This window comes from Malurus melanocephalus, unplaced genomic scaffold (genome assembly GCF_030028575.1).
Source record: "Malurus melanocephalus ecotype Western Australia unplaced genomic scaffold, MMel_1.1 scaffold_491, whole genome shotgun sequence".
In the NCBI taxonomy this organism is placed as follows: Eukaryota; Metazoa; Chordata; class Aves; order Passeriformes; family Maluridae; genus Malurus; species Malurus melanocephalus.
In genome coordinates, this window is record NW_026623723.1 from 432,945 (window position 1) to 447,254 (window position 14,310).

General features: G+C 52.8%; 2 protein-coding genes and 1 non-coding gene across 3 annotated transcripts; all 3 read right to left on the bottom strand.

Moving 5' to 3' along the window:
- Positions 1 to 944: 944 nt before the first annotated feature.
- On the bottom strand, positions 945 to 5,243 carry NPFFR1 (neuropeptide FF receptor 1). The gene is given in 6 exon segments (XM_057381104.1): positions 945 to 1,788; positions 2,138 to 2,237; positions 2,870 to 3,163; positions 5,035 to 5,161; positions 5,164 to 5,225; positions 5,228 to 5,243. Coding segments are annotated over 6 exon segments (1,395 nt in total). The 3' UTR covers positions 945 to 992.
- A 1,047-nt stretch (positions 5,244 to 6,290) lies between these two features.
- On the bottom strand, positions 6,291 to 13,360 carry LRRC20 (leucine rich repeat containing 20). The gene is made up of 4 exons (XM_057381108.1): positions 13,197 to 13,360; positions 12,019 to 12,168; positions 10,428 to 10,595; positions 6,291 to 7,022 (listed from the first exon to the last, which is right to left on the bottom strand). The coding sequence occupies exons 1-4, from the start codon at positions 13,264 to 13,266 to the stop codon at positions 6,871 to 6,873; spliced, it is 540 nt and encodes a 179-aa protein (XP_057237091.1). The 5' UTR covers positions 13,267 to 13,360; the 3' UTR covers positions 6,291 to 6,870.
- A 797-nt stretch (positions 13,361 to 14,157) lies between these two features.
- TRNAE-UUC (transfer RNA glutamic acid (anticodon UUC)) lies at positions 14,158 to 14,229 on the bottom strand. Its single transcript has one exon. It is a non-coding gene; the product is annotated as a tRNA-Glu (tRNA).
- Between the last annotated feature and the right edge of the window lie 81 nt (positions 14,230 to 14,310).

Below are 14,310 nucleotides of genomic sequence, written 5' to 3' on the forward strand. Positions count from 1 at the left end.
TGGCATGGACCAGCACAGCATGGTCCTGGCCTGACRTGGTTCAGCATGGCCACTGCAGCAAGGGATGGTGTGGCCCACATGACATGAGCCACCTGGCATGGCCACAGAAGCGTGGGTTGGCTTGGTCTGTCATGGCATGATTCTGCCTAGCACAGGTGTAACAGCATGGGGTGGCATGAACTGGCATGGCATGGCTTGGTCTTGCCACAGCGGTTTGGGGTGGCATGGTCCTGCCTGACGTGGCCACTGCAGTATGGGGTGGCATGGGCTGGCATGGCCACTGCAGTGCGGCGGGATGTGGTCCAGAATGGCCACATGGCATGGACTGGCATGGCCACTGCAGTACGGCGGGATGTGGTCCGGAATGGCCACATGGCACGGACTGGCATGGCCACTGCAGTCCGGCAGGATGTGGTCCGGAATGGCCACAATAGCAAGAGGTGGCGTGGTCCTGGATTGCATGGTTTGGTCCAGCAGGGACACAGTCATGCGGTATGGAGTGGTCCAGCCTTTGTCCAGCATGGCCACAGCAGTGTGGGATGCCCCGGTACAGCACAGCCACAGCGTTGCCCATCCATGGAATGGCCAWGGAATGGTCCATTCCCCATGGCCATGATAGGATGGGATATCATGGTCTGGCACAATATGGTTTSGTCCTGCCTGGTATGGCCATGGCAGCACGGTTTGGCATGGTCCAGCATGGCATGRCTTGGTGCTGCCTGCTCTCTATGGCATGGCCAAGCACGGCACAGGATGGCCCCATTCTCCCTCCTCCTGGATCCCTGCATTCCCTGGCTCCAAGCTGGACTGGGGCTGGGTAAAGGGGGTTGTGGCTGGGGACCCTCTTGGATGGTGCCATGGGGGAAGCGGAGGAGCCAAGCCGGGGACACAGCATCAGTAGGACACGCTTTTATTTCGATGTCTCTTGGCCACCATGTGGCAAATCCCCACTCCTCACCCTTGTTCCGGCGTTGTTTGGCGGTCGTGGCTCCTCAGCCATCCCATGCAGGGATGCCGGCGCGGCGCGGGGCCAGCGGTCCCGACTCGGACACGGCCGGCGAGTCGCTGGTTCGCGCCCGGGTGAAGACGCGGTTGCGGGAGCCCAGGAGGGTCCCGTGGCCGCGGCTCTGGGGGTTGTAGGGCCCGCGGTGGCAGTGGAGCGAGCACAGCGGGGCCCTGAACACCTCCTGGAAGCCGCGGCGGAAGTTCTCGTTGAAGTAGCCGTAGATGATGGGGTTGGCGCTGCTGTTGAAGAAGGCCAGCCAGTGGGCGAAGGGGTAGACGTAGATGGAGAGCAGGCGGAGCTGGCCCTCGCTCAGCCGCCCGTAGTCTGTCAGCAGCATCAGCGTCCAGAGGGGCAGCCAGGAGATGGTGAAGAAGAGGGCGACGATGATGAGCATGTTGATGACCTTGGCCTTCCTCCGRGAGATCCTCCTCCCCTCCGACTCCTCTCCGCCGTGGGCGGGTGCCACCGATTTGAAGAGCTTGAAGGCGATGCGGGCGTACATGACGACRATGAGGGCGAGGGGAGCCACGTAGATGTGGGAGAAAAGGACGGTGGTGTAGATCCTCCTCATCCCCATCTCGGGCCAGGCCTCCCAACAGGAGTAGAGAGGGTAGGAGTTGTTGTAGGTGTCCACCATGAAGTGGTGCTCCTCCCTGGTGACGGTCAGGGTGACGGCAGCGGGGCACATGATGAGCAGGGCCAGCACCCAGATGACGGCGATGGTCAGCAGGGCTTTCCTCAGRGTCAGCTTCTGCTGGAAGGGGTGGACAATGCAGCGAAACCTGCAGGAGGACACATGGTGGTGGTTTTGGGCACGTGGTGGGACATCCTTGGGGAATGAGAGCGGCTGGGACCCGGGGGTGGGACTGGAGGGTGAGGTGGGTTGTTCTTTACRTGTGGCTTTGGGTGGCAGGCGAGGTTGGGGTGTGTCCAGCTTTGGAGTTTTCAGCCCAATGTGGGAAAGGGCACCTTGCTGGAATGCCCCATGGATAGGTTTGGGSTCCTCCTGGAGAGCTGTGACACATTCCTGACATCCCCAGGAGCTTTCTCCGCTGGGGAAACCACACAGGACACCTGGACCTGCTGGAGATGGCTCGGTCCCCATGTCCCCACATYCCCACACCAACGTACCTCTCCACRGCGATGGCCACCAGCGTGAAAACGGAGGCGGAGACGGACATGCCCTGCACCAGGCCGCTCATTTTGCACATGGTGTTGTCAAAGGGCCAGCCTGTGAGGGGACACCGTGGAGGTTGTAGGTGCCTCTGGCCCCTCCAGCTCCCTTTCGATGTCCCTATGCACTGTGTTGTTGCTGGGGGGTGATGCTAAATCCTGCTCCTAACAGGGTCTGGTATGGAGATGGCTTTTAGCAGCATGGAGGAAAACCCCAAAATTGGTAAAAAAGGTGCACATTACACTTAGAAACTCAAGGAGCATGGAGCTGTCCTTTCTCCTGCTGACTTTGGGATCTTCAATCAGAAGGACTTTCATCTTGTTTCTTGACCCCAATTCCAAGGCAATAAATAAATCACACCCCTTAATCAATAAATACAAACCCTGCCCTATGGCCTAGCTGCTGCTGTGGCTGAATCCTCCCAACTCCCTTAACTTTGGAAAGGTCAACAGGCAGAGCTGAGCCAGCATGGGAGAAGGTGGATGCAGGAAAAATAAGGGGTTTTTTAAATTTTGCTTGATGAAGAATGGCTGAACTTCAAACAAATATGCAAATGCAGTGTTAGGGTCAAACTTATTTTGCCACAAATCACCAAAACCTCAAAAAAAAAAAAAAAAAGGGATGTTTTCCACTCATGCACAGGGGACACTTTGTGCCTCACGTGTCACCCCTTCCTCTGCCCCGCTCACCTGTGATGAGGTTGTCCACCAAGGTGGTGGGCATGCAGAAGATGCCCACCAGCAGGTCGCTGATGGCCAGGTTGAGGAGGAACACRTTGGTGACCGTGCGCATCTGGCGGTTCTTCACCACCACGAAGCACACCAGCACGTTGCCGATCACACACATGAGGAAGATGAAGGTGTAGGCCAGGATGAACATGAGGGCCACGGGGGAGGAGTGCTGGTAGTACGCCAGGAAGGTGTAGTTCTCCCTCGGGAGGTGGCCGGCGCTGGCGTTGGGCCACCAGGTGCCATTGGGAGGGCCTGGGGAAGAGAAGGCCGGAAAATAAAAGCCAGGAGAGAATAAAGCAGTTATTCCTTTAATTTCTTAATGCCTCCAGAGGTGGGTCTTGACATTTATTCCAGGGCATAGCCTGACTGGGATGTATCCTCCTGGAATCATCTCAGTGCCCCAACAAGTCTCCTCCTTGGGTTACACAGCTCGAGGTTCTGCAGCATCTCAGCTGAATAATGATTTTACATCAGTATTATTTGATATCATTATTTTATATAATTATTATTTGATATCATTATTATTTGATATCATTATTATTTGATATACTTATTATTTGACATCATTATTATTTGATATCATTATTACTTGATACCATTATTATTTTTAACATTCTTTTGATGAGGAATTAGAGCAGCCCAGAAGATTTCCTGATCTCATAGGCTTTTTTTTAGGGATGATTTGAGGAAGATAAATCCACGTCCTGACAGTCAGTGCTCTGGCCTTATAGGAGCTATTTCAGWGTGGTCCCAGTCACGGCTGGACTGGGAGCATCCCTGCCCCCGGGTGGCTGCTGCTGCTTCTCCTTGTGCTTCCAAGGTTTACAATTTGATATTCCACAAAATCTTATTTTTCCTGGCAAGCTGCAATAACCAAGGGAAAGGGGCTGGGGCAGAGCCTGTGCTCACCTTACATATAAAGCAGTAATTAAAATAACATACAGTGTAATATAATAATATAATTATTATAGTAATGTAATGAATTTTAATATAATAAATTATAWTATATAATTATATAATTAATTATAATACTATAATAATAATTATCGTTATCTGGGAGCTTCTGATGGAGGTGGGGGGTGGCATTGTGTCACTCCGGACTGAACGGGCAGCAGCTCCGGGCAGCTCCCTCCCTCGGGCTTCCCCAGCCTGACGCAGGCAGGGATGCGGGAGGATGCTTGCGGCGGTGACGGGAGCTGACTCCGGGAGAATCCGGGCTGCAGTGCTAAGACAAGGAAAGGTGCATTTCAGCTTCAAGGCTCAGCCGAAGCCCCTGCGGGTCTCCCTGCTCTGAGACAGCCCTTCGGAGCCGCCGTGTGGTGGGCAGCTGGAGCGTTCCCCTATCCCTGTGSCCACGCCGGCGCTCAGCTCGCCAGSCAAGATGCTTTTCCCAGCCAYCGGGACCAYCGGCTTCCTCAAGGTTCCAGCAGGCAGGAATCCAGGAATCATCCAGGAATCCTATCCAACCCCTAATACCTCCGTGCTGGATGCGGGATTTGGGCAACACGTTCCCAGTGGGGCTTCAGAAAGGTGCGGGGGGAAGAAGGARCCTCTTGGAGAGGTGAGGGAGTAGCGGGATTGAGGGGGCTGGATTCTCCAGGTAGCCTACATCAGATGCGTGAACCAGCTTTGTGAGCAGGAGCAATTACAAAGATTGTAATGARATTGCCCAAAACCTGTGATATTAAGCCCAAAACTTTGCTGGACTTTATCTTCTGGGGCTGCAGTGCAGCACTGGCAGGAGGCTGGCATCCTGGAGAATTGGAGGTGGTTTTAAAAGCAAGGTGGGAGATGGGCAAAGGGAAATGAGGGACTGCTGAGCAGCCGGGTTGGTGCTGGATGGATGAATGGACAGATGGATGAAGGGGTAGAGGGAGGGATGGGTGGATGGATGGATGGATGGATGGATGGATGGATGGATGGATGGATGGATGGATGGTGCTCCGTTCAGCACTGACATCTCGGACATGCTGGCAAGGGGATGGAGGGGCTGGACGGAGGATGATGGACCACCCGCGTCCCTGCCTGGCTGTGGGAAACCACCACGGGGAAAGGCTGCTCTGATGGAACAGGGGTGGATAGCTTTTCGGGGGGATGAAATAAAATCAGGTCTCGACACTCACCTCCGCCGGCCCGACCCGGCTCCGGGGGCTGCGTCGCTGCCATGCCGGGGATCTGCTGCCCGGGGAGGGGGCGCAGTTCGCCCCCGTGCCTCCCGCCCGGTCCGGAGCCCCGGTGCCGCCTCCGCGGTGCCGCCGCACCGGTTGCGGCTGCTCGCCGGCTGCAGCGGAGAAGGGGAGGGGGCGCGGGGGGAGCAGCCTCCTATCGCCATGGATACCGGGGGACCCGCACGCAGCCCCCCGCAGATGAGGCAGCGCGGGGGCGGGCAAGGAGAGGGAGGGAGCAGGCTCCCTTCCTGGCGGGGGTCGGGCTCTGTGTCCCCTCGCTGCCCCGAGGTCCCCGCGCTGATGCTGGCAGATGATGGCCGGTGTCCCCGGCAGCCGGTGTCCCCCTGTCCGTCCCGGGAGGGAAAACACGCCTGGAGTCTCCAGACGGGTGGGGAGATCCCCCATCCATCAACTCGCACGCAGAGAAAAGCAACACGATGTTTTGGGATGCTGGTCCTGGCTCCAGGCTGTTCCACTCAGCTCCAGCTCCTCCAGCATTCCCAACATCTCTTACCAAAGTTTGGCAAGTCTGTAAGTCAGGATTAGCCATTCCYGGCTGTCCCCAGCCAGCACACACCATTGGGAAGTGTTGTCCTTTAAAAAACCCAAAGGAGCAAATAGGGAAATGTTTAAACAAGGCATTTTGAGATAACACCTGGGGTTTTTCCCAGGAGTTTTTTTTTTTTGCCGGCAGCCAGCTGCTAAAGGACACAGGTGAGCTTGGCAGTGGCCTCTCTGCCACCAAGATGCCACTCTGTCCAGGAGATTTCTTCCTGGGATGGGAGCCAGCACATCTTGAGCATCCAGGAAGTGGGTGCACACTTCTGGGAGCACCCACAGGGTGTCCAAAGAACCAGTGGTGATGGGGACTTAAAACTCAAACCRTTCTACCACACTTCTTCTGGTGCAAGAAGAAAAAAAATAATTGAAGAAAAAGAAAGAGAATGTGACAGTGACCTAATGTTCCAAACGATGGAATAGGTAGAATAGTTCAATGAGAAGGAAAAAAAAATACCATATAGCTGCATAAAAGTAATTTATCAAATTTACTTCACTCAGTAATTCCCACAGAGGAAGGGAAGATGCATTTACATTGTGTCTGTTGTTAGCCAGTCTTAAAATGCGGGTGCCAGGTCAATTTAGAAGCTATTTTACAGATTTACCTGGTTACTGCAGTGAGGAAAAAARCTGGCACTGGGTCGCTTTGGATTCCATGGTGGAAAAATAGAAGGGAAAAAAGAATTCCTTGGAAAACAAAGATTTTTTTTCCAGGGAAATACTGCTCACATCTGGGTGGAATCCAGCTGCAGAGYGAGCAGCTGAGGGGATGTGTGAAGGGGCTTCTTTAAGGACGAGACTGATAATTTGAATTTAATCAGATACAACTCCCCCGATGTAACAGGAAAGCATTTAATCAGGTACTTGGCACACCACGGTGTCAGCGATTCCAGGGAGAACTCTCACAGCTGCAGGGATGTCCTCCACCATCCTGGCTGCTCCTCATCCCCGCCCAGCTGGGAGGGATGGAGCTGAACATCCGACTCCCCCCAAATTTACCCAAACCTCCCACCACATGCATTGAGCTCCTCTGCATTCCCAAAGCGGGAGATTCCCTGGCTTGGGATTTGGCAGAGCCATCCCTTCATGGAGGAGCCCTGCTGCTTGTTTTAATTCAGGAAAAGCGAGGCACTTCAGGAYGCGCTGGCTGCGGGTTTGGGACGGAAACAGGGACACAGCAGGGACTGACCTAAGCCAAACCACTCTGGTGGGCACCACCCCTCGAGCACCCCATCAGGCTTTAGGGACGGGCTCCTCTGGAGACAGCAGCAGCTCGAAGGGAACCAGGGGCCGCACCAGCAGCCGCGCCTCGGGGCCCACGGGGTTGGCCCGCAGGTTGAGGCTCCGCAGCGATGCCATGGAGGCCAATTTGTCCGTGGGCACCTCTGCAAAGAGAGCACGGAGGTGAGAATGTGCCCTGCAGGGATGMAAGCTCCTCCTGATGGACAGCCTGGAGCTCGCCCTGCTCCTGCCGGTCTGCAGGCTTTGATCAAAGCAACAACRCGGTGMAATATTAATTCAWCCAACTGCTCGAGCAAATGGYTGGATTTGATGATCTTAGAGGTATTTTCCAACATAAATGATCTGATGATTTTAAKGGATGTGTTGGCAAGGTACAGACACCAATATATTCAATGTGGGCAGTGCCCTCTAGTTCTCCCAGTCCTAATAAAAGCYCTGCTGGGGCATTAAACTGGGATTCAAAGCCTTATTCCCTGATTTTATTCCCAGTGTTGCAATGCCCAGGAGCCCTCTCCAGGCTGACAGGAGATCACTCTTTGCCCTCGTTGGACAGGCTGCGAAATGGCTCTCAGCCAACAACAGGCACCCTCCTGTTTTGCAATTTCCATGAATTTGGGTGTTGTCTTTCAGAAAACGTTACATTTACGAACTCTGCATTTAAAAAAGGAGCCGGTCTCCTGGATGGTCTCAGTGTGAATCCACTGCGGACAGAAGAATGAGACTGATGTGAAAACCTGAACATTAACTCATTAAAAGGCGATAGATTTAGCTTTTTTGCTACAATTCACAATAATTTGGGCTTGCAAAGCYCAGCTGTCTGATTTACCAAACCAAATTTCTTTTTAATTTGGCCACCAAAATGACAAGAACCTTTTATATCCCAGCTCCTGTTTCTGCTGCCAGCACCTGGAGCATAATTACAATAGTTGTAATTATATCTGGGTAGATGATGATGTGATTTTTAAACCATGAAACTTATATTTTATATTGGAAAAGGACTCAAACGCTTCGATGCCTTTGTTTTTTTTTCTCTCTTCCTTTCCCAGCAAATGGTGCTTTTTCCACACACATATTCCCTAGGAGTGCATCTCTCATCAGGCAGAACTTCACATTAATTTTTTTTAATAACTCTTCTTCATGGTGGATTTGTTCACTGCCATTCCCCTGTATAATTTTGCTGCTCTTTTTCCCCCATGCTGCACAAAAGTAATATTTTATTTCATAGATCTTTCTATTTAATCATCTTCCAATGCAGTGGGGAATAAGAAGTTTAATCATCTTCTTACGCAGAGGGAGAAAGTTTAAAGTGCTTTCACCGTTTTGCTTAAATTAGGGAGTTATGTGAAGTATTTTAGGGACCAAAACTTTGCCAGGCTGGGAACAGCTCAGCTCTGCACCTTAATTCCAGGTAAGGAGCAGTGACTCACCCCTGGCAGGAAGGGACAGGCAGGGCACACAGTGTAGCTGCAGGGTTGAGCCACAAATTCCACAAAAAACAACCYCAAGCATCCCTTGCTGCTTTCCCAATGGATGAGGCTCGTGTGTTTGAGCCTGAATTATTCACGCTGGCTTCACCAGTAAAGTGAAAAACAGGGAGGGAAAAGGCTTTTATAAAATCAAAGCAGAATGTGACAGTGAGTGAGTAACACCATCGTGGGATGGTTTGGGTTGGAAGGGACCTTAAAGCTCATCCAGTTCCCCCTCTGGATGGAAGCASGGACACCTTTCACAATCCCAGGCTGCTCTAAGCCCCATCCAACCCATCCTTGGATGCTACCAGGGATCCACAGCTTCTCTGTCGGGGCCTCATCACCCTCACAGGGAAGAATTTCTTCCCAWTATCCCTTCTCACCCTATTCTCAGTCTGAAACGAGTCCCCCTTGTCCTATCTTTGCATTCCCAGGAGGACAAAATTAATCACTGTTACCCCCAGCAATGACCTCCCAGCCTTGKCAGCAGTCTCAACATCTTCCCTATTAAACCATTCATCAAGGAGTAAGGGAAAGAGAAGCTGAAGCTCCAGACACCCAAACATCCCCGTGGATTTGGGAGCTTAAAACACTGATTTGATATAGCTCTAATTATCAGGGAAAGAGTTAAAAGCGCTGACAGTAACAGATCCATAATTACAGTCCAGAGCTTATTTAGATGAAAAGGGTGGCTTGTGGCACTAAATGTCTCCTTTCACAGAGCCCACAGGCTCCAGGCATTAATTAATCTCCTTTTACTCCTGTTTCCCTTTGGAAAACCTTCCCCACCATTCCAGTTCAATATCTGTCTGGGAAAGGCTGGCAGGAACAATGTGATCACCCAGGTTTTTGTTTCCTTGGAAAAATGGGCTGAAACCCCCTGACTTTCTGCTCTCCACCTCTTCCCTTCCCAGAAAATGTGTAAAATAAGCTCATCTCCCCTATTCCTGCAGCCAGACAACRTCATGTGCACTACTCAGACATAGCCCTACAACATTTTAGCTTGTAATTATTAAATTTTACTCTGCTTTTATTTTCCCCACATCTGGAGGACACCTCCCAGCCAAGGGGAGCCTGCTGAGAGATGACAAGCCTTGTAGCCAAATTCTCAAGCCACCTTCTCCATCCAGYTGTGGAACCTTGGATGCAGCCTTTCCTCCCTGCAATTTAGTGGGGAAAAAAGGCACCAAAAATCTGCATTCTCTCCTTGCAGCATCCTGCTCGTGCAAAACAAGCGGGGGAAAAAAATGCTGTTTGGAGACCAGGTCGGATTGAAATCAGCCAATTAAACTCAGAAAGTGACAGAGGGGAGCAGAAGTGAGACAGCTCTCTCTRGGAGGTGGGAGATAAAAAGGGGGTGAGGGAAAGCCACGTCTTTCTCCGGCTCCYGTGGAAGCAGTTTTTAATTCAGTGTTTCCTCAGGCACAGCCGGGGAGCAGCTGATGTGACGCTGTTAATAAAACTGGTGTTGCAGGGAGCAGCTTTCCCAGCAGCAGCTGATGCAATCCCAGATAAAACAGCAAAATTGAGTGGACTCTGATATTCTCCTCCCTGGGGATCCGTGGGGGMTGTGGGATGCTCCAGCCCAGGCTCTTTGAAAGCTGACCCCTAAATAAATCCCCTTTTCTCTGTGTACAACAACTGCCCCTTTTGCCCAGCTTTTGGAAACTCCAAAGGCTTCAGCTTTTGCTGCAGGGCTGAGGGACGAGTGGCTCTAASCATTCCTTTAATTTAATTTTTAGGGGATTTTGTGGTGTTACAGCCCCTGTTTACCCTGGGAAATGTTCAGGTGGGCTCGTGTCCTTGCTTTGCCTGGCACAAACACCCCAGCCTGGCATCTCTGGGGCCAGGTGCTGCCATCACCTTTTTTTAGTGAAATCTGGTGATTTTGGGGCTTCCCAGCTGAAGCTACATCCCAGTGAATAGAGCAGCTTGAATGGGGCTTGATTCCCACTGTGCCTGCGACAGCTTTTCCTTGGGAGGCAGTGAAAACATCAGGAAAGCCAAGCATCTAATGAGGCTCTGACTATTAATTTGATAATTTAATTACTTTCCCAGGGGTAAAAATGCCCTCCTCACCTGCGATCTCATTCTCCTCCAGGTCGATGGTCTCCAGGGTGGGGACAGTGGCCAGGGGCTCCGGGAAACGCCGGAATCTGTTTCGGGAGAGGTCGATGGCCCGGAGGTGCAGCAGGGAGGTGATTTCCTCAGGCAGGCGGTGCAGGTAGTTACCTGCCAGATTGAGCTCTGGAAAGAGAAAAGGAAGCTGGTGGGATGCAGGGAAAAAAAAAAAAAAAAAGGGAAAATAACTAATATGTGGCTTGATTTACAAGCCAGGTCCAGCGGTGGGATTCCAGCTTCAAAAATGGGGCTTTTTTGTTTTTTTTGCTCTTTTCCATGGTTTGCCATTGTAGTTTTGCCTGCTGGGAATACCACTTGGAGGAGTGATGTTTTTTCTTGGTTTCCCCAGGCTTTGCTAATGAAATTGGGCAGCCTTTTTCAAGCTGTGAAAAATAAGGAATATGTTCTCATAAAATCAGTGCAATTGCCTCCCCAATGGATGCTTGTCATGGCTTAAGGCTATCTCTCTAAATTCATGCGTCTGAAACCCTTCTGAGAAATAAACAGAATGGTGGAAGAAAGGTCTTTATATGTGAAAGATATCTGTTCTACCTAGTTCACCTCTCTGTCATGCTTCCCTGCCCCAGAAATGAACTTCTGTGGGGCCAGGAGCAGCAGTCCTGGGAACAGAGGCCAAATCCCAGTGTCCCTCCCAGCACCCTTCTCCAGTGACACAGGGCTTTCTGCTCTATAAATACCCACACAAGCTGCCCTGCCCCTGCTAATTCCTGATATTTATAGGTCCTGCCTTACTCAGGCTCTGCCCAGCCTTGGGGTGTCTCTCCTCACCGGGACCCAGCACCGGAGTGTTTTGTTCACTGGAGSAGCAAAGCCCTTGCTGGAAAACCAAACCTTTTTTTTTCCCCTTCGGGGCTTTGTTGTGCTGTCTAGAAAATGAAAATTGATTTCCTTTGCTCCATATGCTCCTTTTCCCCAGCCTAAGGAGTCCTCCCAGCTCCAGAACAAGGGAAGCCTCCCCAGGGATCCACCCCGGTGGTCTTTGTGTGATACATTGTAGGGACAAAATTGATTTCGGAAGCTGCTGGAGCAGCCCCGGTGCCATCTGCAGCGCTCAGGACCGTGGTGCTGGATGCTCTGGATGCTTCCATGGCCATTTTTTAGCAGATGAGCCTCTGGCTGCTTTCTCTGGGCTCCTCTGGTGCTGATGGTCGTTCCCATCTCCTGCAGCGATTCAGTCTCACTGAAGTCTCACGATGAGGACTAATTGGCACAGTCTGGATGGCCTCATCTTTGCCGTGCCCCTTTATCCCCAGGCTCCCTTTTCTGTCCTCCTCCACCCCCAGCCCCATCCTTTGAGTGACCCCACAGCGGCCTGACACAAGTTTGGAAGGGTGGATGAGAGCAGAACCGGTGTCCTCTTSCTTCAAGGGGCAGAAAGGGTGAGGAAAAAAGGGGTTTTGGGGGGGTCTGAACTTGCTTGTAATGAGATGTGAGCTCAGGGGAGACTCTCAGGGGGTTTTCAGCCCCTTCTGCAGTGACCCGCGGGCTTCTTGAGGGTACTGGAGGATTGAAAGCGGCTGTCCCTTACCTGTCAGCTGGCTGAAGGTGGTGACAAACCGGCTGGTGATGGACTTGAGCTCGTTGTTGGCCAGGGAGATGCGATGGATCCCCTCGGTGACGCTCCTCACGGCCTTGTAGATCCCCACGGGGAAGTTCATCAGCTTGCAGTTGGCCAGATCTGTGCTCGGAGACACCCAGGCACCTCACAGTGCATCCACCCGGGAGGGAACCGTGCTTTCCCCCTGCTTTTCCACTCCTTCATCCTCAATTTGTCTGAGTGCTGTCCCCTGCCCAGCCCTCTCCATGATGGGGATCTTTGCAGTCCCCTCCACAAACACTGAGGAATGCCAAGGTAGTTCTGCCTCAGGTGCTCAACCCTAAATTGCATTGTAACTCTCAACCCTAAATTCCATTGTAATTCCTTCCAGGCTGCGACAGCCCTTTTGGGAACCCTCAGCCAGCCTGTAGCTTCAGTCATCCTCTTCCCCTGTGTCCCTAATGCCCTGGGGATAGCTGGGGGATAGCTTCTTCCACCTCAGGGCTTTCCCCGGGCATGCTCCTGGCTGGATTTCTCAGTGGTTGTCCCACGGCAAGCGGTGGGGAGCAGAAAATATTTGGTCGTGCTTCTCACCCCGCGGTGTTTTTGTTTGGCTCTGAGTAGTTTCTGTTTCTTCTCCCGGGACATGCCGGGGATTGAAACCCTGTACCCCAGCCCCAGGAYGGGCTCTGCTTCCTGCCCCCTCCCCACAACCACTGCGAGCTCCATCCTCCCACGTTTCTCTCAGGAAGATGTGGAAAGCCTGAGCGACCAAGCTCCACCTCCCGGCTTGGTTTATATCCCAGGGCCGGGAATCCAGCGGGAATAAAAATGAGCGGCTTTCATCTCTCTGCTTTGATGAACTGCACCCCGCTCTCGGATATCAGCCTGAAACAGGGAAATTGCAGGAAAACGCAAATCTGACGAGGCAGCATGGGGAAAAATCTGCTCCTGCCACTGCTTGCACATCCCATGGGATTCTGTGACACAGCTGGGAACCTTCTCTAACTTTGGGGAGCTGAAGGCCCTTTGGGAAGTCTTTCCCTTCCCCAGAGCAGCGGGGAGGGAGCGCTGACAGCTTTTTTTACACCGTGGCAGTGAAAAATAAGAGCCCTGCTGCCGGATACCCGATCCTCGTCCCGGGGCCCGAGTGGGAGCGCCGGGCTTACCCAGGGAATCCGCTTTGTTCTCCACCGTGTCGTTCACCTTCCTGGCCACCCGGGCCACCGCCTCGCCCATCCTCTTGTGCAGGCGGGCGGCCGGTCCCGCCGGGAATGCGCTTTGCAGCGGGGGATCCAGGGCTGGAGGGAGAAAAGCGGCCACGGCGGCCTCTCCGGAGAGGGACGCTAAAAATAACCGGCGGGATCAGTGTTCCCAGGGGAGGGAGGGAGGCTGTGCTGGGGCTGGCATGGCCCTCGGGGRTGAGATTCCCAGCTTTCCAGGATGGTGCTTTTGGGGTGTGTGGATGCGTCCCATTCCCTAGGATATGGGGATGTATCGCCTTTGCTGGTATTGGATTTGGGGATCTTTGCCATTTTCCTGGTTTGGGATATGGGGATGTATCCCCTTTGCTGGTATTGGATATGGGGATCTACACCATTTTCCTGCTTGGGATATAGGGMTGAATCCTATTCCCTGGTCTGGGATATGGGCATGCATCTCCTTTCYTCGTGTGGGATATGGGGATACATGCCCTTTCCTGGCTGGGCATAAGGGGGTGTAACCAGTTTTCCTTATTTGGGATATAGGGATCCATGCCCTTTTCCTGATGGGAGACGGAGATGGGATATGGAGATAAATGCTATTCCGTGGTATGGAGATAAATGCTATTCCGTGGACATGGGGATGCATCCCCTTTTCCATTATAGGATGTGGGGATGCATCCCATTTCCCTGTTTGGGATTTGGGTATCCCCTTTCCTGGTGGGAGACATGGGGATGTGTCCACTTTCCTGGTTTGGGATATGGGAACATGTCCCCTGTCCTAGTGTGGAGCATGGGGATACACCCCTCCTTCCTGGCTTGGGACACATCCCTTATTTAGCTCGGCCTAGCCAAAACATTTCGGCCGACGGAATCCCGGGTAGGACAGGACGGTAAAACACCCCCTTCCAATCCCAAAAAGGCTCGCTTCCCACGCCGGGAGTCGAACCCGGGCCGCCTGGGTGAAAACCAGGAATCCTCACCGCTAGACCACGTGGGAGGCACGGCCAGGGCGGCGCGGCGGCACGCCTGCCCCCTGCCGGCGGAGAGGGGCGGGGGGAACGGGCGGGGGGAGCGGGAA